Here is a 27770-nt window from a genome sequence, read left to right as displayed (position 1 = left end):
AAACTTTGCATTTTCATGAACCGTACATATTTGCATTTGTATCGATCATTTTTGTATTTGTAGTTTGTACTATTATCAAACGGAACCAAGTAAGAATGGAATAGTATTTGCGTTTTTCTCATTTGCACTTCAATTTTGTACTAGTGCAAATGTAATTGCATTGCAAATTGCAAACAAACAGAGCACGCAATTCAGAACCCGAGTTCCAGCTTTGATAGACTGTAAGAAACCTCTTTTAACTCCCATTCCCATCGACGAAGCCTAAAGGGCCGTCTTCACCCGGCTGCCACTCCTGAACTCCAAAACTTGGTGGCGAAGATGGTCGAAGTGGCGAGCTCTGTTGTTTACGACGTTTTGGGCCAAAGAGCTCAAGATGTGGACAAGCCTATCATAGATTACATCATTAACGTCCTTGCTGACGAAGATTTCGACTGGGGCGCCGAAGGAGAAGGCGCCTTCGAGGCCCTTGGGGAGTTGCTTATTGATTCCGGATGCGTTACCGATTACTCCGAATGTCGATCTGTGAGTACATTTCTTTTGTTCAGTTTATTTTGTAGTCTTCCGATTGTTGAAAATTCATGAAGCAGTTATAATTTGTCCATTGTAGGATCTTACGTAGATTATGCTTTCTTTAATTTGTCGCACATATCGTTGGGCGTTCATACCCTTTCGAATATTTTCAGCTATTCGTAATTATTTTCGACTATGTGCACTTTTGGCTTGTGTATTTGCTTGTAACTTGTTTCTTATGCCTTTCTTTATTTATACTCTTAGGAAAAACGATTTTCTAATCTTCAATTTATTTGAAAAGGTCAAACTCTGGGTCTCAGTTCCAGCAAACAGTCACAGAGAAACAGTGAAAAATTATGATGCATCTGTGCAAAAACCCTTCAATACTTATTAAAGACTCTTGAATGTTAATATAAGCTCAAATTTTAAAAGGGTTATAAGTTATAACAAACATAAATATGCCGGACATAACGAATGGAAGTAAATGTACAAAGTCAGAAGTATAAAAGATTGATGCTTCAGTCAGTTAAGAATCCTATTTTGATTAATGTACGAGAAACACATCCTCAGCACAATGAATATCAAGGAGTCTGGCACGTTCCTTATGCTTCTGAGGCATGATCCTCAATATTGGTCCTCAAGCCAATTTTCCTAGTTACTCGCTAACCTCAAAGCGTGCATCAAGCCATCAACGGATAAGCTCCAGATGCCTTCTATAACACTAGCCTTATCTGTAATTGATTCTTTTCAACTACTTCTTTCACAAAAAACTTAGCATGGGTGGCCATCTATGTCCAAAATTTAGTGGAAGTGATAATGCAATTGCTCTAACAAGTGACAATTTGCATGCTTTATTGTGCTCAGGAGAATACTTTCATAGGAAAAGATTTGGTCTCTATACTGAGGTGGCTGATCTGATGTTCAATCACTTGTTAAACATGTAGGTTTGTAGAAGACTCTCTGAAAAATTTGGAAATCATGGGTTGGTTAAACAGAAACAGGCTGTACGAAGCCTTGCAACACCCTTACGGATGTTTGATGGAATGGACGAAGAGGAAGCTCCAAAGAAAAAGCCTCAAGAATTGGATGGTCCTGTGTTATCTGAACGAGACAGGTTAAAGCTTGAAAGACGAAAGAGGAAAGAAGAGCGCCAGAGAGAGGTATGTCTACATAAAACTATAAAATGTGTGTTTCTTTATATATCTTCCCTTTCATGTCCAAAAGATCATTTCACTAAAAAGAATGGTAAGAGTTGGTTTAGTCCCACTTGCAGTACCAAGTCCATATGCTTTGGTTTTGCTTCTTCTTTGTTAGTTTGAATTGATGTATGAGAAGAGTTAATGGATGTGCTAGGTTTACCCTAAGCATGTCTTCATACTTCACTATCATATTGAGTCCAAATTTGTCCATGTGCTAGAGTTTCTCATGAAGTATGAGTTGACTTATAAGCTGATGAATTCATCATTGACTTTTTTTTTTTTTTCGTTTTTTGTTTATTGGGCAACCAAACAGGCACAGTACCAAATGCATTTAGCAGAGATGGAAGCAGTTAAAGCAGGAATGCCTGTGGTATGTGTAAATCATGATAGCGGGGCAGGTGGTCCTGCTGTCAAGGATATCCATATGGAGAACTTCAATGTCTCTGTTGGTGGCCGTGATCTCATTATAGATGGCTCAGTCACCCTTTCTTTTGGAAGGCACTATGGTGGGTTTATACTTCATAGTTGTGTTGTATAAATACATTCCCTGCATGGTTTCTGTTCTATGCTCTTTGTTCTTGTTGGTCAAAGAAATAATATCCTAGCTTCATATTATATTTCAATCTAGATTGTTTGAAACTCATGCATAGGTGTGACTATTCACTGGTTCTCCATATGGCACCGGATTTCTACTGAATTTTTATACCCTGATATTTGTACAGGTCTTGTTGGCAGAAATGGGACAGGGAAAACTACTTTTCTTAGACATATGGCCTTGCATGCAATTGATGGTATACCTAAGAACTGTCAAATATTACATGTGGAACAAGAAGTTGTAGGTGATGATACATCAGCCTTGCAATGTGTTCTTAACTCTGATGTTGAAAGAACCCAATTACTGGAAGAAGAAGCCCGTCTACTTGCACTGCAGGTTCAAATAGCGTTTGTTTGAAACTGAACTAGATATAGTTGTTTCTAGTGTTTGGATTTGTTTACTTTTCATGTTCCTTTTTGTGGAAATGCTCTCTTTTTTCATGATTTACCAAACCTACTAAAGTTATCTTACTTGTCCTGAAGAGAGAGATGGAGTTCGAAGGTGCAACAGGAAAGAGTAACAAGAACATTAATGGGGGAACCAACAAAGATAACGTGTCACAGAGGCTTGAAGAGATATACAAAAGGCTTGAGTTCATTGATGCATATTCTGCAGAGTCGCGTGCTGCTTCAATTCTGGCGGTCAGTTCTCAAAGCATCTGTATTCAGCATTCCTGAACTCCTAAATTATCTTAGTCTAGACAATATTCCAGTGGCATTATATTTTTGGTTCTGCATTAGAATCAAACCATTTCTCATGCACCTTTTTGAATTACCTATAAATTCAAAGGTCTAAGCAGCACAGGTCCCTGTTTTTGGCATGCTATAGCTGTTATAACTTATAAAAGTTATTTTGAAAATTGTTTTGTGTTGCCAGTATCAGACATGCTTACATAAAAAAAAAGGGTAGAAATGTCTTATATGTTCCTAAAAGAGTAAGATTTAGCGTTTAACAGAAAAGTATTCCATCATTCAATCAGTGGAAGATATTCGAGTTGGTTTAAGGTTCTTTCTACAAACTATAGGGTTTAAGATTTGACATAGAGCTATGAGTCTTATCTTTGGGTTATAATCAGCTAAGGGACAATAAAGTGAACAAATGCTTATTGGGAAGAAATTGGGCATGGAGTTGCCAAATAGGTGCACTTTGAATGACAAGTGGTTGAAATATGCCATTTAGATCCTAGAAAAGGTGAAAATTGGGGTCTTAGCAAAGAACAATCTGAATTCCCTTAGCTGCTTCTCTGAATCAAATTTAAAAGTGGATGAACAATGAAATGTCAAATGTTCAACAAAAAACAGTGTCGTCACTCAGACCAGACCAGACTGGATGGTTTGACCATCAGAGAGATATGGGAACTTGCAGCCAAAATTGTTTTAGGCTGCTTGGTTCTTTGAAATATGTACATGGTAAAACCTGCCTCAAATATAAGTATTTCTATATGTTATAATCTGTAATCAATGTTTTTGAACTGTGGTCAAAATGGTGGGTAGGATTGGTTGAACCATCAATTGGCCATATTTCCTGGTCTGTTTCATCCCTGTTCACCTGCAAAAAGCCATTAACTTGGTCAATAATCTAATGACTCAGCTGGTTGAACTGCTGAACTGTTTTATGCTGTTAGTGGGTTATAAGTCTTTCCTGTAACCAGACAGTGAAGGTTCCTAGTTGTGGCAGTGGATTATTTAACAGAGTGGGTAGAGGCTGAGCTGCTAGTGACCATCACAGCTTGGAACATTCAGAAGTTCTTTTGGAGGAGTATCGTATGTAGATGATCACTACCGAGGGTATTGATCTCAGACAACGATAAGTAGTTTAAAGATATTAAATTTTAGAATTGGTGCACGGAGATGGGCACAAAGCAAAACTTCACCTCTGTCGCTCATCCTCAAGCTAGCGGTCATGCTGAGGCAACAAACAAAGTTTGTGGATGGACGAGCTGCCTAGTGTGTTATGGGCCTACCGAATGACCATCAAGACAGTAATAGGTGAAACACCCTTCAACTTGATGTATGGAACTGAAGCCGTGATACAAATAGAGATTGAAGATTCGACCCTGCAGTCTGAGACGTTCGACGAAGAGACTAATGGGGAGGATCTACGGACTAACCTCGACTTAAGAAAAGAAGTTCAAGACCTCGCCTACATTTGAACCGCAACATACCAACAACAAGTGGCTTGGTACTATAACACCCGAGTCAAGAGACGCCAATTCCGAGTTGGCAACCTAGTACTCAAAAAGATTATGGTGCCTGAGTTCGGTGTGGGAAAGCTAAGACCAAACTGAGAAGGCCCTTATAGAGTCCTCAGAGTGATAGGTGAAAACGTGTACGAGCTCGAAACATTGAAGGGGACGATGGTACCCCGTGCGTGGAACATAGACAACCTAAGGAGATACTATCTCTAAAAAAAAAAAAGAGTTCCAAGCTACACCCACAGATTTGCAAAAATTGCTAAGCATAAGGGATGCCAAATTGCTTTCAACACTAAGGCACCCAGGCCGACCTCCTAGCAACTCAGCTAGAAAGAACTTAAGGGATGCCAAATCGCTTTTTGCACTAAGGGACCCAGGCCGATTTCTCAATAGTTTGGCTAATAGAAATTTAAGGGATGCCAAATCGCTTTTAGAACCATGGCACCCAGGCCAATCTCCCAGCAGCTCGGCTAAAAGATGAAAGGTTGCCAAATCACTTTTTCGCACTAAGGCACCCGGGCCGACCTATCGGCAACTCGATCGAACACAACTGAAAGTTAGAAGAATGATAGAAATCCTACTAGAAGAAGATATCAAATATGGTAAGCATGATAAGGCCAAATACCAAGGTACATTAAAAATAAAAACCTCAATAGCAAGAAGTCTGATATTATAGGCACACAGTCCCAAGAAGCATCAACTTATAGGAACACGTAGGCTCCCAAAAACAACAGAAGAAAAGAAACCAACATAAAGGCCAACCTACTCCTCACCACCACCTTGCAGCCCATCATTGACATCGTCACCCTCCTCGCCGTCTTCTGCACTAGCTATTTCTATATCCTCATTAGGAGTCAAGGGCTCCCCATCGACCTGCACAATGAACTCATTTGGCACATCATTGATAGAGAAAGTGACAAAGTTAAATCAGGATGTAGCGTCTACAAGTAGTGGCGACAAAGTTTAAATCCCCTTCTCATAGCGGGGACTGCGTTCTCCACCTTTTCCTGGGCGTATTTGGGGGAGTAATGGAAACGATTGATGGTTGTCAATTTTGCTTGGTGGATATCTTCCGTATACTTAGTCTGCCTCTCTTTCAGTCGGCGCTCCTGGGTAGCAATGATCTCTGGGGCCTCATCTAGCTCGTGCTACATCTTTCTGCTCAGCTCGATAAATTGCTAACGGTCCTTGGCGCTGAGATGGACTCCTCGCATTTGAGACTATAGTACGTCAACACTAGACTATAACTTGGTCCTCTCTCTCCGGCCTGTGATGACCTGATCCAGCGGTACTTGCCCCATGGTGTTCGCCTGCCAAAAGAAGAAAGGTATGATCAGTACAAGAATGACATCACAACAAGACAAAAGCTTCAAAAGATAGAAGACAAACCTGAAGTACACAATGAGTCATCCAAGCTCCAACGTCGGTTGGGTCCAAACCATGGTAATACCACACATCTTCCGAAAGCAACATGTCTCTTCCCATCTGAAGGGCTACATATGTGTCGTTCAGGCTGGGCCAAATAAACATATTCTTGGACAAAAAAATTTCTACGTCAAAGTTCTAGAGCACGAGGTGATGGACCTGACATTTCAGCTCATCGTCGAACTCTACATCGTATTTTCGGCACTCCTTCCGCCATATTGTGTCCATATTCCAGCCAGAACTACAAGAGAGGAAGAAATACATGTTCTTCCAACCTTTGATTTTCGAGGGAATGCCTTCTAAGAGCTTGCGACCTTGGTGGAAAGGAAGATAACAGCAATAGGGCATGTGGGGGACCTTCTTCATAATACACAACCCGACAAAGATATCTAAATCTAAGGGAAAGTTGAGGTGGTGGAATAAAGAAATTAAACCTACTAAGGTGCAGACAACATTGGGATGAAGTTGACCTAAAGAAACACCATAATGGGAGAGTATGACAAGAACAAAAGGATGCAGAGGAAAGCGAAGGCGAGCGATCAGCTTCTCCTCAAAGACACAAACCTCGTCTTGGCCATGACTCCAGGGAAGATGGCTAGGGTCGGGTTGGATGTAATCGAACTTCTTTTGTAAACGATGAAGTCTCGACTTGAGAACCCTTCTCGTCTTGCAGTGAAGAGCTCTCCCTTACCCACAGAAAATTTAGGGATCTACCCTCAGATGGATCAAAAGACATGTTTACAAAAGAAGACCACTCACCAGAGAAAAAGACAGGGGAATCGGCGCCAACGACAAAAAAATTTACGGAAGGTGAACAAACAACATGTCGGTTGATTGGCCACCCTCCTCTCTAGAAGAAAAAGCCAAGAATAGTGCGAGTGGGACCTCAGTGGGGACCCCATATTTATAGTCCACTGGGAAGAAAGATCAATGGCTAAGGCACGCTACCAACAAATCCACAGTTGAGAAGGCTTTTTCGCGTTCGGGAAAATTTAAAATTTAAATCTCGTGTGCCCAGACAACAACACATCGATTGATTGGCCACCCTCCTCTCCAAAAGAAAAAGCCAAGAATAGTGTGAGTGGGACCTCAGTGGGGACCATATTTATAGTCTATTGGGAAGAAAGATCAATGGACAAGATGCGCTACCAACAAATCCACGTTCGAGAAGGCTCTGCCGTGTGCGGGCAAATTTAAATTTTAAATCTTGTGTGCCCACTGAGTGTGCCCCATTTCAAATTTTGAAATTTGAATTCTGCCGCGACCCCCCTTTTTTTAGACCAGATCAGGTGAGCGAGCCGAGTGACCTACAAACCAGTCGGACCAATTACTTTATTGAGAACTACTCCTTTCACCAAGCTAACGAGGGCTCGGAAGTTGGGGCAAATGATGAGGGGTAATTTGGTCCTCCAAATTACATCACGACACGTGCCTTTCAAATGACACCTCGATGCTGAGTAAGCAAATCATCTTGGCACGTCGGCCAAGAACACCTTGCCCAGGCTGACCTCAATTACCTCGGCCAAGCTGGGCTAATAGGTCTCCTAGCACATAGAAACCTAACTCAAAGACCGGACGAGTTGCAAGAAGTACCTATGGCGACTTGCAAGGCGAGCTTGTTGAGTTGTCTCATAGATTCGTTACCAGCCTGAGATCTGTAGAGTACTAATGAATCGATTAGTTAGGTCGGCCTACCGCATCGCATGCATTAGAGTTAATCGGACAGACCATAGCCCCCGCACGGATTATGTAACCGACATAATTACTCTCCTGAGTGAGCGGAAACGACGACTCAAGTTCTCGCATCTATATAAAGCCCTCACTCTTAATTGTGAAGGTATGCATGATTAAGCTCTCAAATTCTTTTATCTCCTAATAACTCTCAATACAACTCGCATTAAGCATCAGAATGCGCATCTCAAGTAAAAATAACCTGGGCACTCTAATCCTATTACTCTTGTAGAATAGAACAACTCGGCCATTCTTAGCTCAGCCTAGCACAGCTCGACACTTACATAGCATGTAAAGAGGGAACTGACACCAATATCCAAATACATTTAATAGGGTATCTAGACATGACTTTTTTATAGTAATGGTGAATGATTATTTTTTTTTTGTTAGAAAAAGGTATTGGAGTGGCCATAAATTTGTTTTGGGAGTTTGGTGGGAGGCTAAGTGGCAACTGACAAGGTTGAATATCATGGAATTCCACATTATCTATCAAATTTACAGCACCTTGCCATGTGGCAAAGAAATGCCTTATTGCATCAAGGATAAAAAGTAAACACATAATGGAAGTCCTCAAATCCAATATGGCAGATGGAAGGTATCTAAACATACTTATAATCGTTGTAGATGGAATTCTCATCAGCGCCCCACATGGCACGTCCCACACGTGCCCCACAGCCCATTGCTAGGGGTGTATAATCGGTCAATTCCGTTAGAACTGAAGATTTAACCGATTATTTGGTTTGACCTCCTTTTCCAACTGAACCGAACCGAACTATAATTTAAAACTGAACTGACTCTAACCGAATTCAATTCGGTCTTAATGATTAATAAACAATTATCTATTAATCTTTAGTCTAAGTTTTAATGAACAATTAATGCAACTACAGCCATTTAATGAACAGTTGAATGACTAATTATTAAAGCAACTAAACTCATTCTTCACAAACAATTAGTGAATAATTAATGATCAGTCTAAACTTTAATACTCTAGTTGTTTAGAGTTTCTAGACTATTTAATTAACTATTATTAATTAAAAGCTGGAATAGGCCCAACCTCCCAAAGGGAATTGTAAATTGATCATTACCCATTGAAAAAGATAATAATTTTAATTAATAAGTATAAAGTATTTAATAGAATATTATATATTTGATATACTTAATTAAATATAACCACTAATTTGGTTTTTGGTTCGATTTGATTGAAAAGCTTAACCAAACTGAACTGAACTGATATCCGAATTAACTAAATCAGAATAGCTTATTTGGTTTGGTTTTTGGTTTATCAACTAAATTTGAACACTCCCATCCATCACAGCCATATATTGGGAGCACCTTCCCATGACAAGTACAAAAGATGTTCCCAATACACGCTGAGATGTCATTGTGAGGGGCGCCACCAATCTAATCTCTTGTAGATGTAATTTTTGTATGAGCATTTTAATTTAATAATGATTAGAGTTATTAGGATTATGGAAGGATGGGTATCATGTGTGTGTGTAATATTATTATATGCCTCAAAAGTTAAACCAGCCATTGCATTCTATTTCTTAGTACAGATGGACTATATAAGCCACTCAAGAATGCCAAGGTTAGTGGGTCCCACACAGGTAGTGATTTTCCTTTTTTTCTTTTCTAGAAATTTTAGTAATTTTTTATTGAATTTTAGGGGGCCATACTTATTAGTCATGCAATTAATTATTATTATTAGGTAAAATTCCTCTCTTTTTCTTTTTTTATCCATTGTTTTAGACTTGAGGTAGTTGCACATCTATTAAGCGGATTTTGTATTTGAGAAAAATTCATAATCACCATATTTTTGTGGTGCAAGTAAACTTGAAGCCTTTCATTGCATAATGGGTCTTACTCTTCATCTCATTCACTTAGTTGGGTTATTGATCTATCATTGTTTCTTCTTATGCTATGAATATGAATTTTAGTTCAATTGCAAATTTTCATACTTCTTTTTTGTTTATTTTTGTTTGGAGTAATTTTCTTTCAAATTTTTGGTATAATGAAATGTGTTTATCATGCTATTATATTTTTTTCTTTGTTGCAGCATTTTCCCCTCCATTCTTTTATCTATTAGAACTTAGGCTGTGTTTGATTTCAAAAGAAAAGGTAGGGAAACCTTTAGAAACTTGTATACATTTGGCTTCCTTTCCCTAGCTACCTTTTCTTTCAAACCAACACAGTCTTACATGATGTAATCTAATATATTGAGCTTTCAAAGAAGATATCTCTTTATGTATAGATTTTTACAGCATTTAAAGAAGATAAACTTCAATTCAGTCTGTTGAGGAGTGCAAATACAAATATGTAAAAGGTTTTGAATTGAACATATTTGTATCTGCACTCTTTACAAACTGAGCCTTAATGCAATCCTCTCCTCTTTACTGACTTAGCACATTTTGGTTTGGTCCATTTATCATTGTATTATAAGTTGTTGCAACTCCTAGAAAAATGCAAAGATTCTCTTGTGCAGAGAACTTTTGAATGAGATCACTATGGTATTATAAGATCAGCATTAAGTAGTGAGAAGTAATAATGCAAAGATTCTCTTGATGATGTCTCATCATCTCCCATACTGTTATCGGGAGATGTTCCTAATACACGGTTGGGATGTACTGTAGGGTGTTGATGTGAAATCAGTTATATGGGTGCTCATTTAGGATTCAAATGGCCATTGCCATTTGTGAGGTACTCATTTAGCATATCCCATTGGATTCTCTTTACGTGAACAACAAAAAAAAGCCCACCTAGACAGAATGTTCATTATATCTACCTTGCTCCTGTCTCTAGAAATGGATCTATTTTTTCTTTACTTGGTTTGTTACTAAAATTGGTGAGCTTCTTTTATGAGTTTTCTTTCTTAGTATTATAATTTTTTTTTGATAAAAGCCAAGTATTGATCGTTGAAGAGTGTTGTTTTCTTGGTTTTGATTGTGAAGAACCATGAATTCTTATTCTTTTGTGAATTGCAATTCCAAGTTGAATGGTGATTGGTGGGTTCTTATTCAATCCAAAAAATAATATATGTGATGGATTTGGGTCAACTCAGCCTAAGGAATGTGAGGGTTTCCTCAGCTTCAATCTATGATTAATTTAAATGCTTATAATTTAGCAATAGATAATTAGATATTATATATACTAAATAGAACAAAAATGGCAAAATAAGATTCATGTTGAGATGAGGCTCAAGTGATGATAATGATGAAGATACATTTGTCTCACATACACTTTGGATGATATTGAGGAGATATCATTAAATGTTGTACATCATTATATGATTCATATTAGATCCATCCTTCTAGATCTCATTATATAACCAATATTTTGGATGAAACTTGTGAAGAACATGCTTTAATTGATTGGAAATAATCATACTTCAATTGAGATTTGAGGTTCCCTTATATAATAACAGTCAAATTTCAATAAGAAAGGGTAGGCACAAAATTTAAATTGATATAGGCTGACATGTGGCATGGGTTGGTGCCCATCCATTCTCGCCGTGTATTTAAATTATTCCCACAGCACATCTCCGCCGTGTATTGGAAACATCTCCAGATGATGACATCATCTTTTCTGATACTATCATTTGGAGATGTTTTCAATATACGGCAAGAATGTGCTATGGGACGTTGTGGGGGAAATGATTTGATCTCCTTTCGTCCTACCCAATTTTAAGATCCTATATTTGAATGTTTATCCGTTACACCAACAAGGTTTAGGGTTTTACCCAATTCTTGATGATCTTAGATATAAGCACCCGAATTGAATTCAGACACTATTAGTCAATTTTTAATATGGAGAAATTGAAAACAAAATATTGGGAACTCATATTTTGAATAGAAGGATAAGGTTACATGGACTACTTTTGCTAATGGTAAATTCTCTCAATCAAGAAATTTCTTCAATTTGAGGAAGGAACTTAGTGGAGCAAAATCCAATTGAGTCAAAGACCTAGAAACTTAAAACATTCCCCTTAGATTTAATCTTGAGTTGGATCTCAGTTGTTTGGTACTTTATGTTATGATCCATTTGCCCCATGTTGGTAGTATGGGATGCTAATGTGAGGTATCCCACATCATATCGATAGTATGGAATGCTGTTGTAGGGTATATATGTGATTGGGTTCCCTCCCTCTAATAGCTAGTTTTTAGGGGTGAGTTATCGTAAGGCACATATCACTTTATTTGGCAAGAAATGAATAAAAAAAAAACTTTTTAATGACAAGGTTGTTTCATCTTATGAAATTGTAAGAAAAGTAAATAAGGCTTTACGATTGAATGCTCCTCTGAGTGATGAGGGTACCAACTCTAGTCCTGCAGAGTTTTGTCTTTCTCGAACACATGAGTTAAATGGGGGTAGAGGGTTTTATGGTTTTTGTGTCCTAAATGATGATAAATCCTTTTTGGTGGCTGCAGGAGGAAGCTCAGGAATTATTGATGTAAGAATATAATAACAGAACAATAACAAAAAATAAAATGCAAATATGATTCTGCAAACAAAGAGTAACACCACTTTTCTTGATGAATCCAGTAACACTTGAGCACAACCTTGGACTTCACAAAGCTGATGATACAATCCAATGAAAGACTTCACAAAAGCACCGACTGAATATCCTCTTCGCTGGAAGGCCATCAAAACCTCCAAGAATTCTGCCCAATTCGGATTGTATCATCAGCTTTGTGAAGTCCAAGGTTAATCATATTTGCATTTTATTTTTGTTACTGTTCTGTTATTGTCTTACAGTTGGAACTTCTATAATTTTGGATTAGTTATAATTTTGGATTCAAAAATGGCTATTGATGGTTGCAGCTCACTCTATAGCTCAGAGGACTAAATCGGTTGTTCTAGATAAATGCAGGTGGTCTGTAACACCAAGTTGGCTTGAACATCTCCCTTGTATTTTGTTTTCTTAAGTGTTAGCTTTTTATCTTTTAAATAAAATGCTGGCTATGTTGTAAATCACTTGTCATAAGATAGCAGTCCATATTTCCATCTTAAATTGAAGAATAATATATATATGAAAACCTCCCCTAAGGTTTCATTAATTGTAACTGGAACCATGAATATATAGGAATGTAATGGATGCTTTCTTCCCTCAATTATATAAAGAAAAAATTTTACTTAGGTTCTGTTTGTAATGTAACTTTGAATGGGATACAATTTTTGCATCGAGTTCAGTTTTGCATCTCTTTGTAATTAAGAAAAAATCTATGATGCCGGAAAGACATGATAGTAGAAAGGTTTTGACCAATCAGAACCCCCACGAAAACCCACATGAATGCTTACCACTTTTGTGAAGGAAGACATGATAATTTTCCTATTGACTCACTGTGAGAAACTTCTTTATACACTATTATGTCACCATATTGAGTTTGTAAAACACCAGCACAACAGCGTTCTCTAACATTGAATTATCAGTGTAAGCAAAATTGACAAAGAAAAAATCATAATAGCTCTTGTAGGATGTGGCGGCCCACTATTTGGTAGTCTTGGGTAATCATCTGGTGAAGGCATTACGCACTCATCACCATTGAAAGAAATTCTCCTTGGGAAGGCCCATCCTTCTCTGAATGTAAAAATCTCTGCATCTTTGTGCAGCAGCATCTCTGTCTGCACATTTCCGCTGTCTCCTGATTGTAGTAACAAGTCATTGTAGTACTGAATCCCCCAGAACATTCCAGTATCATCTGCAAATGAAAAGCTTTTGGTGAGAAATCAAGACTGGGTCTGAAGTTTTTTCATCCTCCATTATTTTAGAACCTGGGTTGGAATTTGGTGCAATCAGGGGTGCTTCTACATCTAATGCAGGACCAACCCATCAGCTCCATTGATAAATAGACAGGTCAGAAGGTTCAACTGAATGACTTAGGAGGTGTTTGATGCAGTGGCATGCATTTTGTTGCTGATGCATTTTGGGTTTACCAATATAAGTAGTTATTTCTACCTAAAATGTCAAATTTGATGTTTTTCACACAATATGTACCAAACACCCCCTTAGTAGTTGGGTCTGGCTTTGATGACATGTATTGATGTCTTTAATTAACAGAGCCAAACAAAAAGGGACCATTTCTGGGCCAGCTTGTTAGATTTTTAAGACAGCAAAAGCTCCATTATTTACAGATAAGGAACCACCATTTAATGGCTCAGTAAATTGATGTTTGTAGATTAAATACCAGCAGCTTTGACAGCTTGTTGGCAAGTGTCTGTTTTTACAAATGTAGATACTGATAAAATCATTGGAAGCTTAATGCCTTACAATTCTGTGAACCTTGTTGAACAAATAAAGGTGGCTTAGTTGAGTTCTTTGGTTTGTGTCAATTAAGCCATAGTTGGTAGGTAGGTTGCGGCGAAAGTCATAGTTTCTATCTACCTTGAGCCATTCATACGAAAATCATATATATGAAGTTCAGATTCAAGATTCAAGTTCAATAAAAGAAACAAAGAACTGTTAACTTACTGATTGGTCCATAAAGATTGAGAGGCTTGTAATTAAAGCTGAAGATCTGAGCTATACTCCGCAAGTTTGGATGCTGGATCACCAAATTCCACATGGTGTAGTTCTTGACAAAATTTAAGTTGGTCACTGTCACTTTAACCCTCCAGTACTCCCTGTAACTTGTCTTCACATGCCAGTGCACCCGGATTGGGCACATATGTCTTGAGCACATTACTGTTGGTGGTTGCACTTTCTGTGGAAGCTGCAATGGCGATTCACCAGGTCTGCAGTTGGTCGAGGAACAGAAATTGAAGCAATTCATTTGAGAAAGAGGTGAGGAAGAAGGATGGAATGCAGAGAGGGATGGAAGAGAAAGAGACACGATACTTGATACATTTTGTGCCAGGCATTCCTTGGCAGCTGCAGCTACATCGTGGGCATGGAACTATGGTTTCATTGTAGAAAGCAGACAATGAAACACAGCAGGTCGGGGCAGCATATGCCAGGACCTGTGAGTAACTGCATGTTACATTCCATGTTCCTGCAATACTTCTACATGTTAACAAGCAATACATACAACTTTCCAAGACTATTCTTCAGTTTGGAAGAGGTAAAAATACAAATATGTAGAGTGCATTTGTTCTCTTCACTAACACTAATGTCATTTGGTATACAGAGAAAAGAGGGTTCAGTGTTCACTTACTGAGAGCTTGTGTCCATCTACGTCCATTGTCAGAAGAGAACTTGCTGGGTGTGACATTAAATGGTTCACTGCAGCTGTAGCCAGGGAGGCCAAGGCTGAAATTCCCTGGCATTGTCATATTGGCGATAGCTTGAGAAACCATCCCAACATTCATTTGAAAAGCAGCGCCATACTTGGTGGGGTCTTGTGTCATGGACGATAGCACGCCTCCCTTGCAGCAGTTGGCCACCTGCATGTTGTAGGGCGTCCCTGGAAGCAAATCAACGATCACAGGCTTCTTCTCGCATGAGTGCGGGAGTTGAGACCCTTTGATCCTGGAGCAGTCGCCCTGCTCTGTTGCCTCCGCCCCAACTATGTTCCATATCACTTCTAAGTTGCTCCACTCCCAACTCAGCTTCCATCCTGGGGTCTCTACGTGCCTGAATAACTGGAAGTTGAATATGGATACCCTTGCCTACGGAAGAAGAAGAAGAAGAAGAAGAAGACAATGTCTGTCACCTTCAGTCCACCTATGTATGTGTATGCATCTGATAATAAATCCTTGACTTGACAGAGGATTTTTATTCTACACATGGGCTCTCTTTCAATTCTGAATGCATTGGAATTGAAATACAGAAGATAATGTGTGTTAGGTTTCATTTGGCGTTTATTGATGGGAGTGTTTATAGAATGTTTATTTGAAGAATGCTATTTTAAAAGTTTATTGCTTTTTGGTTTGGTTGGACATTCTATGGGTGTTTCAAGTAACACCTCATAAAATTACTTAAATTTCTCCCAACTCCTCATGTACATAAATCAAATCATTTTCAGTGTTTATTTAATAAATATTGAACCAAATAGTGATTTTATGCACAATAACATCAATGGTTTATGTGACTCTGGGTCTGTTTGACATCTCCCGATTATAATGAGGTTGGAATTGGTTTTGGTTAATGTGGCCTTATATGATATATAGGACGGGATTTATATGAAGTGGGACAATTTTTAAAGAGAATAATGTCATTGAGAGAAAATTATTTCGGCTATGTTTGGAAACAATGCAAATGGAGTGTAAATTTCGGTTCAGGGTAAATTTGTATTTTAGTTTACTTTTGCTTGTGTTTGGCAACATTACATTTATGTATTGATAAGCGATAGAAAACATATTTTTCAATGTATATTTATATTGATAATAAGATATAAAAGTATATTAATAAAAAAGAAGTAAATTTGCGTTCAAGTGGGCTTTTGATAAAAAAAGGTATATACTTTATGAGAATTCATGTTTGCATCTATTACAGCTAAAAATCTGTTTGGCAAGAAAGTAAATTTATCAGTGCAAAACTAATCCAACTTTACAATTTATATGAATCATTTTACACTATATATTTGCATTCACACTTATTTGCATCGTTTCCAAATACAGCGGTCATAATTCCAGTCCTTTAGTTCAAAATGAGTCCCCTCAGGAATCCCATTCAATTGGCTTAGAAATAAAAAAAAAAAAAATCCCTTTCAACTGTGGGCTTATTGGGAAACATGCCCATACTTAGGTGGTGGTGGACCTTCACCAGAGTGTTGACCCAAATTGAGTGGGCTGACTTCAATTAAGCCCAGTGGACTGGCCCAACTGAGAGATATACATATACGCAGAAGGTTCTTAACTATAATTGAATATAAATACACTAGTAATAAGTTTCAAAATTCCCTTTTCATATAATAGCTTTTAGAGATGGGGTCCAAAGTTCACACCAAAATAATGAATCAAATTTAAAACTTTGCGGTATAAAACTATAAATTTTCAGTTTGTTCTGGGAAAAGAATAAATATGTTCATAAAATTAGTACTTCGGGATTAATAAATATGTTAAAAATAAGCCTTAAAGAAAATTAAGGTAGGATAGGCTGTTGGACTCCATGATGTCCTAATAGAAATTTAGAAATGCATTAGTCAAATGGGATTAATATGGTGATAACAGCTTGATCATGGAGAACCCATTGGATTCTACAGGGAACCTCCAATGTTTGCCACTGCATGAGCTGCCTTAGTAGAGATCCTAATACCTATCTCAGTTTGACTTGTTAACACCTACCCAGCAACCAGCTAATGCAATAAATCTAAATCATCTCCCGTTTTTGCAGAATGCCTTAATTCCGCTTGCCTCAATTGTAGCCCTCTCAAGTTTGTGACAAATCCCAATTCTACTTCTACATAATGTAGGGGTGTTAATAGATTGGTTTTGGATTTGACTCCATCCAAATTAAAATTCATTTGAACTGATTAGACAAACCAATAAGACATTGGATTGGACCTGGTCCGTCTGTAATGAATTTATATTAGATTGAGCAAATATCTGGTCCATTGATAGAAGATAAAAACATAAGTATCAATGGACCAGGTTTGATTTGAAACTAATCTAAATTAACAGGAATTTAAACAGATTGAACAGCCTCTGGACTGGTCCAAAATGGTCAAAAATATTTATTGGACTGGACTGGACCAAGTCCATTTGTAATAGACTCACATTGGACTGGACCGGATTTGACCAAATCCAGTTCAATTGACACCCCTAGATAGGTGCTTGCAATATTCTCCACATTAGTCTCTGAACACTCTTGAAGCTTCTTTGACACCATTCTTAGAACACCCATAGTCAATACTGTATTGGAAAAAAGCAGATTGTTAATTTCTACCCTTCTACAGCAAATTCTAACAAATCAATGCCCTGAGAGAATTTCTTTTGCAATCATCATTTCCCTAAGAAAGAAACCACTCAAAGAACATGTACCAACTATATATAAAGCCTGTTAGCCATTAGATAATGCAGCAGAAGGTGTTCAATGGATCCTAGTGCTCCAAGGCATTTGGGGTAGTCCTCGTTTGTGCATATATGCCACCGAAAAAGCAAGTTATTCACTACAATTTCAACTAGCACTTTTCAAGAAATTGTTTTATTTTGAGAGGATCTTTGATCTTTCTTTCACATAATCTTTCAAAGCATATCAGGTCTTGAATTGGATGATGAATATTGTGTTTAATTTCAAACTGGAAGAATATGCAAAATGATACTCCATTCTCACTGAGTAAATGCTTAATCTGTTCATTCCCCAAATACTGGGCATTCCCATCTTCTACCCTTGAACTATGAGTTCTATACCACACATGGAAATGGACAACATTGGGCCCTTTGGGTGGAAATCTTGACCTAGGAAGAATGGGTACCTAGGCATCATCTCTAGCTATTTAGATTCTTTAACCATTACCCACATGCTAGATGCCCCTCTTGTAAAGCAGTTCCCTACCCCACACTAAACTTCTTCAGGTCTAAGAGGGTCTGCAACAAACTTAAACTTTAGCCTCCCAAAAGGAAGTATGACAAAAGTACCTTATTTAATTACTTTGTACCATAAATAAGAATTGTCATTCAACAGTTCTCCTGCTGTTTTGGCCACCAAGGTTTGATTAAGTTGGCATATACTTAGAAACAGTTTATTTTTGAGCTTTGATTTGCAAAATCTGGCCTACCTGACCCAGTTCATCTTCTTCTCTTCCCTTTTTATTCCCATTAGAAGCTTGATATTGTTTTCTTTCTTTTTTTTGATTACAAGAAGCTTGATATGTTGTTGTTGCCCTGTTTGTTTTTTGGTAAGTTACTTACCCGGGTAAATACAATTATCTGGGTAAATTTTTCCTAGGAAACACTTACCCAGGTAAATGCATTTTACTCATGTTCTTTTATTTCTTAGGTAAATAAGGCAATGGCCATTTTAGCCTTAAAAATCTATTATTAAAAGGGGCATTTTTGTCCCACTCAAGTGTTGGCAACTTTTCCCCTAGGCGGATAAATAAAAAAATCTATTATTAAAAGGGGCATTTTTGTCCCATTCAAGTGTTGGCAACTTTTCCCCTATGTGGAAAAGTTATTTATCCACTTAGGGGATGGGTATCACTTTCCTGGGGGATACACAGGAAAATAAACTTTCCCTGGTCCCTACATAAAGTTGAAAAAAGAACATGGGATTCTTGATCAATGGGAACTAAAATCCCGTTGACCAACTTTCCCCCTCTTCAAATCCAAAAAAAAGAACGCCCCCTTAAAGTAATCACACAAATCATCTGGCAACTTAAAATGCATCATGAAGAGTATATAGGTTTTGCAAGGGTCATCAATTTTATCAAAACCTCTTTACTAGCGTGAGAAAACAGAGAACATTTGAACCTCTTCTTTTACTCATAGTTCCTTAAACCACATTTGCAAGTATCCCTTCCCCACCCCCTGCCCTCTCTCTCTCTCTATACATGGAAGGCAAGTATTTTAGTGTACCTGTTGATATTGGAATCAAGAGCTATCTAGTGCTTTGGAGGCATTTCTACTGTAGAACAATACATTGGACTTCTGGTAGTTTATTAGATGACTTGAGGCCTCACGAAAGTACTCGCATATATGTAATCTTTGCACAATACCGGCCAGTTTTCACTCCTTTAATCTTATTCTTTGGCTATGTTGTGCCATAGACTAAATAGGCCCTAAATCGCAATTATAAACAAAAGGGAGTAGAGAGGGTCTCCTATCTCAACCCCCTTTCTAGTTCAATGTAACCACATTCCTATCCACAGACAAAGAGAGAGAAACTAAATTGTTTGTTTTCTTTTTTGGTAGTAAAATAAAATAAAATTTTATTAAGAAGAGAAAAAGAAGAAAAAACACCAATGGAGATACATAAAAAATTGTGGTGTGTAAGTTGTTTTTTTGGGAGTAAAATAAAATTTTATTGAAAATAAAAAAAAAATAGAAAAGACAAAAAGGGCTAGAAATTAAGTTGTTTAATATCACTATTAAAACAAAGAATTAATGAGTGTAGGAAAAGTATTATGGTCAAGAGAAGAAAACAAAAAGGGCTAGATTAAGTTGTTTTCTTTTTCTTTTATTGGGTTTGGGCGGGGGGGTTTATAATAACTAGTGTTAGGTTAAGTTTATGAGTAGGGATGACAATTTCTACCTTACCTGATGGGTATCCATCCTACCCTCTCCAACAGGGTTGGGACGGGTTTTGGGATTGTATAACCCATATGGGTATGGATAGGGTATGGTATTAGACTAAACCCAACCCTCCTCGACATGCATATTGTTGGAAAGCATATAAAATTTATGTATTAGGTATTGAATTTAATAATATTTTGAATTTTATGTGAAGGATAATTGATGGTTTATATGTTTTCTACATGTCTTAATCAAATAATTAAAAATTTTGTTGTTTATTTGCATTATTTTTACTTATTTATTGCTTATATATAACAAGAAATAATTGAAAATTAGATGTGGACGCCCAACCCGCCCCTACCACTGAATGTGGGGAGGATAGGGTCGAGGAAGGTTTTGTGTTTTTATGTATTGGAAGAATTTGAATTCTCAAAATCCAACACACTACAGGTTTTGCGGTAGGTGCTCATTGAAAAGTTTAGGAGAACATATAGAGTATAAAATTTACAAAACCCTCCCTGAACCCATCCCCCATTGCCATCCCTATTTATGAGTCATACTATAAAACTTCGAAAAGGGTAAATGGGCAATGGTCAAGAAAGATGTATTATTCTAACTTAAGAGAATAGTTGACAAATTTAAGGAATTAAGATATTCAATTGGTACTTTTGACTTAAAAACATATGATATTATCTTTAATAGTCATCTGGCAGGTTTTGGGAAAGGCTTCAATGAAGTCTATTAAAACAATTAAGTATATTATCCATGAGCAATAATAATTGTTGGCTAAAAAAATTGGTCAGCTAGAATTCAATAAGGGGAAGAGTTTCCAATCACAATGGGTTTACACCAACAGTTAAACACTTGGTTTAATTTTAAATATTTTTTTATTAATTATGGCTGAACTAACTAGACATTTGTTATGGATACATCGCCTGGCAGCGCATGCGGCGCAGTCATAGGCAGTAGCACGCACAGCGGGCCGCCCAGCAGCACGCACCGCCCGGCAGTGCCGCACAGCTGCCCGGCAGCGCACCGCCTGATAGCGCGTAGCACGCATCGCCTGGCAACACCCACTGCCTGGCAGTGCGCAGCACACACCGCTCGGCAGCGTGCAACACGCACCCGGCAGCGCGCAGCACGCACCGCACGGCAGCAGCACTAGGCAGCAGCATGCACCGCACGACAGCAGCACTGCGAGATGCGCGCATCGCCCGACAGTAGCAGTAGGGCGGGGCCCACATGACAGCTCATTAGGGTGGGCCCACACTTATCTTACCACATCAGCTCTGCCCGCCAACTCGCCGCCAGCTACACCATTCCTCATCCCTTATCCTTATCCTTATCTTATCTTAAGTAAGAGTTGTGTTACCATTAGGAGTAGGTAATTAGGAGTTTGAGTTTAATTAGGAATTTCCTTCTGTAATCTCCTATTTAAGGAGTCACGAATTGAAATAAAGGCATTCAGTTTTCTAGTCAAGAAAAGAGTGAGGAGAGTTCGGGTGGTCTCTTGGACAAATCACCCATTCAGTTTCTACAATAGGGTCTGCACACAAGGGAAGGCGCAAGGGAAAGTAGGGCTTTCTCACCGTGGAACGACCCGTGACGAGATTCTACGCGCGGGACCATAACATTTGGTATCAGAGCCAAACGTCACGGGCGATATGGAGCAGCTATCATTCAAGGTCAACGAACTGGAACATAGGCTAGTAGAAACCAGCATGGAGGTTCGTGAAGTCAGGGAAGATGTCTGGGAGATCCAATGCCTGGTGGAAGCATTCCTCTCCAACAAAGAAGGGAGTTATGAGGGAATCGCCAATACAAACAGGCACCGTCCGAACTGGGCAGAGGCATCCAGGGAACAACAGATTGCTGCCCCTACAGCCGCAGTTATTCCCAAGGATCAGCGCACGGAGGATGAAACTGTAAAGTCTCCTCCTTTGGCCGGGGACAATGGCACGAACATTATATTGGTACCTGTAGAATGCGCTCCTTGGTCGAAGATAGGTGGGCTTGGCGATGTTGTTGGGGCTTTACCGAAGGCTTTGGCTCGACGTGGACATAGAGTTATGGTAGTGGCACCACGGTATGGTAACTGTGCGGAAGCCCAAGAAACAGGAGTGCGCAAGAGATATAAGGTGGATGGGCAGGATATGGAGGCCGCTCTTGAGGTCCTCTTCTGTAAGCATACTCGATGCGTTCTTGTGATCCACAACATAGCACACCGGGGTCGTGGTCCAGTACGCGATTTTTGTTATGTGAATCTTCCACAAAACTACTTCAAACTATATGACCCAGGAGGTGGGGAACACTTCAATGTCCTTGCAGTTGGCCTGAGAGTAGCAGATCGTGTAGTCACTGTAAGCCATGGTTACGCCTGGGAGCTGGAAACTAAAGAAGGTGGCTGGGGTCTGCATCAATTAATAAATGAGTTTGATTGGAAGCTGAAGGGCATCGTGAATGTGATTGATGCAAACGAAGGGAACCCATAGTTAGATGTTTACTTGGCATCGGATGGCTACACCAATTACCCTGCGGAGACTCTTCAGACTGGCAAGCCTCAATGCAAAGCAGCTCTACAAAGGGAGCTTGGTCTTCCTCTTCGGGAGAATGTTCCTCTGATTGGGTTCATTGGAAGGCTTGACCATCAGAAAGGTGTTGATCTCGTTGCTGAGTCCATTCCTTGGATGGTGGACCAGGATGTGCAACTAGTCATGTTGGGCATTGGGAGACCTGACCGGGAACAGCTTCTCAAACATCTTGAGAGTCAACACCATGGCAAAATCAGGGGTTGGGTTGGTTCCTCTGTGCAAAGGGCCCATCGAATAACTGCTGACATCCTACTCATGCCTTCTCGATTTGAGCCATGTGGACTGAACCAACTTTATGCACTAAGCTACGGGGCAGTCCCTGTTGTTCATACTGTTCGTGGACTGAGAAATAGTGTACAACCGTTTGATCCATTCGCAGAGTTCTGAGCCACGTATCCGGAATTCGAGCTTGAGGACAAGCTCGTAGTCCAGGAGGGGTGTAATGTTATGGAGACACCGCCCGACAGCGCACTGCGGCGCAGTCATAGGTAGCAGCACACACAGCGGGCCGCCAAGCAGCACGCACTGCCCGGCAGTGCACCGCACGCACCACCTAGCAGCGCGCAGCACGCACCGCCCGGTAGCGCGCAGCATGCATCGCCCGACAGCACGCAACACGTACCCGGCAGTGCGCAGTACTAGGCAGCAGCACGCACCGCACGACAGCAACACGCACCGCACGACAACAGCACGCTCCTCACGGCAGTAGCACTGCGAGACGCACGCACCGCCCGGCAGCAGCAGTAGGGCGGGGCCCACATGACAGCTCATTAGGGTGGGCCCACACTTATCTTACCACATTAGCTTTGCCCGCCAACTTGCCGCTAGCTACACCATTCCTCATCCCTTATCCTTATCCTTATCTTATCTTAAGTAAGAGTTGTTTTACCATTAGGAGTAGGTAATTAGGAGTTTGAGTTTAATTAGAAATTTCCTTCTGTAATCTCCTATTTTAGGAGCCACGAATTGGAATAAAGGCATTCAGTTTTCCAGTCAAGAAAAGAGTGAGGAGAGTTCGGGTGGTCTCTTAGACAAATCACCCCAAGGGAGAGTTCGGGTGGTCTCTTGGACAAATCACCCATTCAGTTTCCGCAATAGGGTCTTTACGCAAGGGAAGGCGCAAGGGAAAGCAGGGCTTTCTCACCGTGGACTGACCCGTGACGAGATCCTACGCGCGGGACCTTAACAACATTTACAATAAGTCTTATTGTATATGTTATTTATTAAGAGAAAATTCCCGATTAGTACCCAGTACTTTGGGTCTAGTGCCACTTTGGTCCCTGAACTTTAAAATGCAACAATTTAGTACCCAAGCTTTTAAACCGTGTCAATCCAGTACCTACCTCTAATTAGCTGTTAAATGGACTTTGAAAAAGACACAAATTCCCTTTGAGGTTATCTAATTTTCTTTATCAACCATCCAAACATTGACAAAAAATTAATAGTCCTAAATCCTTGCCTCTTTTTTTCAAGAAAGTTGGGGTCCAGAATGCTCACTGAGATGTGAGCCCAACTTTCTTGAATAGAAGAAGCAAGGATTTGGGATTGTTAATTTTTTGTCAACATTTGGATGGTTGATAATAAATGACACTCAAAGGGCATCTGTGTCTTTTTCAAAGGCCACTTAACGGATGGTTAATAGCTGGTTAACAATAGGTATTGGGTTGACACGTTTTGAAAGTTTGGGTACTAAATTGTCACATTTTAAAGTTTGGGGACCAAAGTGGCACTAGGCCCAAAGTACAGGGTACTAACCGAAAATTTTCCCATTTATTAATTGACAAAGCCAGTGATGGGCTGAATCCAAAACTAGAACAATGGAGAACTGCTTTAGAATAAAAAAAATTTAAGATAAGCCAGATTAAAATAAAATATATGTAGTTTGGTGTAGTAACATATTAGTAAAAATGGTGGTAAAATCTGAGGCCTTGTTTGGTTCACGGGTATAGTGGTCAGGAGTTGGAATCGGAATGGGCTTTTCCGATTCCAATTATTTGATTGAGTGAAATCAGAATCTCATTCCCATTCCTACCAGAATGACATTCCCCCATTTGAGGGAATAGCCATTCCTTGCCCCTCCCTTGAAATCCCATTCTTACTGATTTCAATTCCCACTCCCATTCCTGTTTGAACCAAACAAATTATGGGAATAGACCATTCCGATTCCAATTCCAAAAGATTTTGATTCCAATTCCCATTCTGATTCTAAATGTAAACTCAACGGGCCCTGAAAAAAGAGCATGGGCTTCCCATTGACCAACTTTCAATATTGTTTCATGATCAATGACTTCGCATCTTTGGATTTAAGCAATTGAGCCCATGTTCTTGAAGATTTTAAGTTCTAGATATATTTACATTATCTTGAGCAATGCTTAATTCTAGTTCTTGAACTGATTTTTTTTGTTGGTAAAAAGTTCTGAACTGAATTCCAGTTCTCAGTTTGGAATTTTGTTTTATTTTTTCATTCCACCATTTGGTCAACCTAATCAAGGCTTTTTTTTTTCATTAGATTAAAGAAGGCGTGATTGAGAATTTATAAATGATTAGTAAATGGGCACTAGTTAATGTACACATGCGCATGGAAATCTTAGACATGGTTTTTCTAATGTCGTTGACCTGGACGGTTGGACCGTTTGGCACGGGAACTGTCCAGGCAATCGGTTCTGTTTTACTTCAAATTTGGTTTTTAATAAAAAATCGTTGAATCAGTCATTGATTTATTGACTCAAGTAGTCAAATCGTCAATCCATTTGACCCATTCAATGGTTTTTGGTGTTTTTATTTTAACTATTTCTTTTAATTTTTAACTTTTTTCAGAACTGGCCATCTATTCAAATTGTCGACCCGGAAACCGATGATCAGAATAGTTCCGGTTCTACGTCATTTTTTAAAACATTGATTTTAGATGGCAATAAACAATGAAAATAATAATAATAATAATAATAATAATATGTCCAATATTTTTTATAATTTTTATATTTCTATATGTATAAAAATAATTCTTGTTTATCACATTTTAATATGACGAATATATAATATTAGAGATGTGCCCAAATGTTTTTTACAAAATTTCTGGATCTTTCTTAATTTCTTTTTTGTTTTATTATTATAGCATTCAGGGTTGGAGCATTTGGCCTAAACCTAAAGGTTGAATTGTGAGCTATCACTAAAGAGGAAAATAATTTCATTTTTGGTCGTTTTGAAATTTTGTTTTTCATTTTCATCATCAATTCTTGTTTGTCACACTTTTTATTTCATATGATTAACATAAAATATTAGAGATGTGCCCAAATTTTTTACAATTTTTATATTTATTTATATTTTAAAATTTTTATTATTTAATTATGACATCATGGGCTAACATATTTGACCCATATGGTTAGAACATTTGGCTTGAGAGGTTGAACTGTTGACATGCCAACAAAGAAAAAAAATTCATTTATGACACTTATTTTTCTTTAATATGATTAATATAAAATATTAGAAATGTGCCCAAATTTTCTATGGTCTTTTTATTTTTTTATTTAAAAAATTTTATTATTTAAATATGAAATTATGGGTTGACCCATTTAACACGGATGGTTGAATTGGTTACCCACCACCTGGATGGAAGAATGGTTTTTTGAATTAATTCAGGTAGGGTAAACCCCTAGACCCTAGAACTGGCCAGGGTGGCGTTGTTTCCAAGAATCTTAACGAGACCATACTTACTAATATATTTGTAAAGCTGGTTCAAGGCCAATTGGAGATTGGCTCCATTCAATTCAGGGTAGGTTGATCTAGAGGATCATCGATCTAATGAACGTCCTCAAACATCTTAGCTATAAACATCCTTCTCTCTCCTTTTTTTTTTATACTAAAATTCCACTTATTTCAACCCAATTCATATTAAGAAGAAAACAAAAATTACAAATAAAGAAAAGAATAAATATTTCCAAATCTATGAAGTTTGGAAAGACCATCATTTATCCACCAAATTACAGATCAAAGGTAGAATATAAATATATATGTGACAACTCTTCATTTTCAAATCTGTTGTTTTTGGGTGAATCTCTGCATTTTTCACTCCGTGCACAGAGATGTTTCTCATAAGACAAACTGTCCAAATTAACGAGACAGAGAATACAGTGATCATGGGCAATTACTAAAATACCAGCTTTTATTTTTTTTTCCTATGCATAATGACCAAAATAACCTTATAGCAAAATCTGTTAGGACTTGGACTGTTTCTACGATCTGTTCATGGCCAGGAGAAAAGAACTCATAGAGTAATTAAATAATAAATTAAAAAAATGAAAAGATTTTCCTGCTTTTATTTATTGTTTAACCTTTTAATAGTATAAAATTATAAACTGAGAAAAAACTGAAAAATTAAGAAAAATGGAGATCAAAGTCTTACATCGTATGTATCGCCATTCCACGTCAAGATGTCCCATTTGATCGTGATGTTGCCATTAGGGTCCAGTGGATCATACCCATCTGCCCAGTAACCAGAATCAAACAGAATTCAAACGAGTTCATCAAAATTATAAGCAAAGCAAAAACACCAATTAGAATAAAAGGAAGAAGAAACTAACCAGTCCGACAGATGTAGAAGCTAAGGAGAGACAAGAACAGGAAAATGGAGATTGACCCACTTATTGATCTTAATGGAAGAAAAATGGGTGTTCTTCGGCTGGCCATGAAACAGAGAGAATTCACAGGTTTTATCTTCTCCCACCTGATCACTCAGCTATCATGCAGAAAACGCTTGTCTTTCTCTGCTCCTGTTTGAAAGAAATGAAGCATACCAGAGTAACAGATTGGAGAAGGTTTTCTCTCTCTCTCTCTACTGTTTCCACTGCTTTCTCTCACTAAAACAGATTAATTGTATTGAGTAATCCCATTTAATAAGCGAGCTGTTGGAGTTTCCTAAAGAAGAAGAAAACTTTGAAATCGTCTGGGATGTTAAGTGTGTGAAAGACGGAAATTCCGCTCTTGGTGGGCTGGGCACCACTTTTTCTAGTCTTTCCACAATAGAGATACTCACGCTTTTGGTTAGGCGCCTTCTGTTGCCGTTTCACCTACATTATATTTTCAGTCTCAACTTTAATTTTAGGATGGTTTTCGAAAACACTCCCTTATTTTTTTCTCAATATCTCAATGGACCGGCTTTGGATTGGACCCATCTAACCCAAAGTCAATTTGGATGGATTGGATGGATCAACAACACATATTGAATTGGATAGTCCGGATATAATGGTTCAAAGTATTTATTGGATTGGATTGGACCTGGTCCATCCGTAATAAATTTATGTTAGATTAGGTTGGATGAAGCTAATATCTGATCCATTGATAAAAGATAAAAATACGAGTGTCAATAGATCAGGTTTAAATTAGAACTAATATAAATTAAAACAAATTTGAACAGATTGGAT

At 38.4% G+C, this 27770-nt stretch overlaps 2 protein-coding genes across 4 annotated transcripts; one reads left to right on the top strand and one right to left on the bottom strand.

Annotated features, from left to right (window-relative positions):
• The first annotated feature begins 202 nt into the window (after positions 1–202).
• Positions 203–14911, top strand: LOC104589412 (ABC transporter F family member 3-like). Of its 3 annotated transcripts, none has more exons than XM_088888478.1 (6): positions 203–522; positions 1455–1670; positions 2023–2215; positions 2432–2640; positions 2787–2945; positions 14776–14911. In XM_088888478.1, exons 1-6 carry the CDS (start codon positions 319–321, stop codon positions 14803–14805), a joined length of 1011 nt encoding a protein of 336 aa, XP_088744604.1. In that variant the 5' UTR covers positions 203–318; the 3' UTR covers positions 14806–14911. The 3 variants fall into 3 exon arrangements, with proteins under 3 accessions (XP_088744604.1, XP_010246034.1, XP_010246035.1); XM_010247732.3 differs by lacking the exon at positions 14776–14911 and adding an exon at positions 9711–12787; XM_010247733.3 differs by lacking the exon at positions 14776–14911 and adding an exon at positions 12473–12787 and having other exon boundaries at positions 204–522.
• LOC104589423 (COBRA-like protein 2) lies at positions 12943–27187 on the bottom strand. The gene is made up of 6 exons (XM_088888477.1): positions 26931–27187; positions 26753–26832; positions 14803–15256; positions 14487–14640; positions 14121–14383; positions 12943–13350 (listed from the first exon to the last, which is right to left on the bottom strand). Exons 1-6 carry the CDS (start codon positions 27034–27036, stop codon positions 13064–13066), a joined length of 1344 nt encoding a protein of 447 aa, XP_088744603.1. The 5' UTR covers positions 27037–27187; the 3' UTR covers positions 12943–13063.
• Between the last annotated feature and the right edge of the window lie 583 nt (positions 27188–27770).

The sequence above is a fragment of the Nelumbo nucifera genome, chromosome 5, assembly GCF_055504915.1.
Source record: "Nelumbo nucifera cultivar China Antique chromosome 5, China Antique-T2T, whole genome shotgun sequence".
Taxonomy (NCBI): Eukaryota; Viridiplantae; Streptophyta; class Magnoliopsida; order Proteales; family Nelumbonaceae; genus Nelumbo; species Nelumbo nucifera.
The sequence above is the reverse complement of the archived record's forward strand: the minus strand, read 5'-3'. Positions and strand labels throughout refer to the sequence as shown.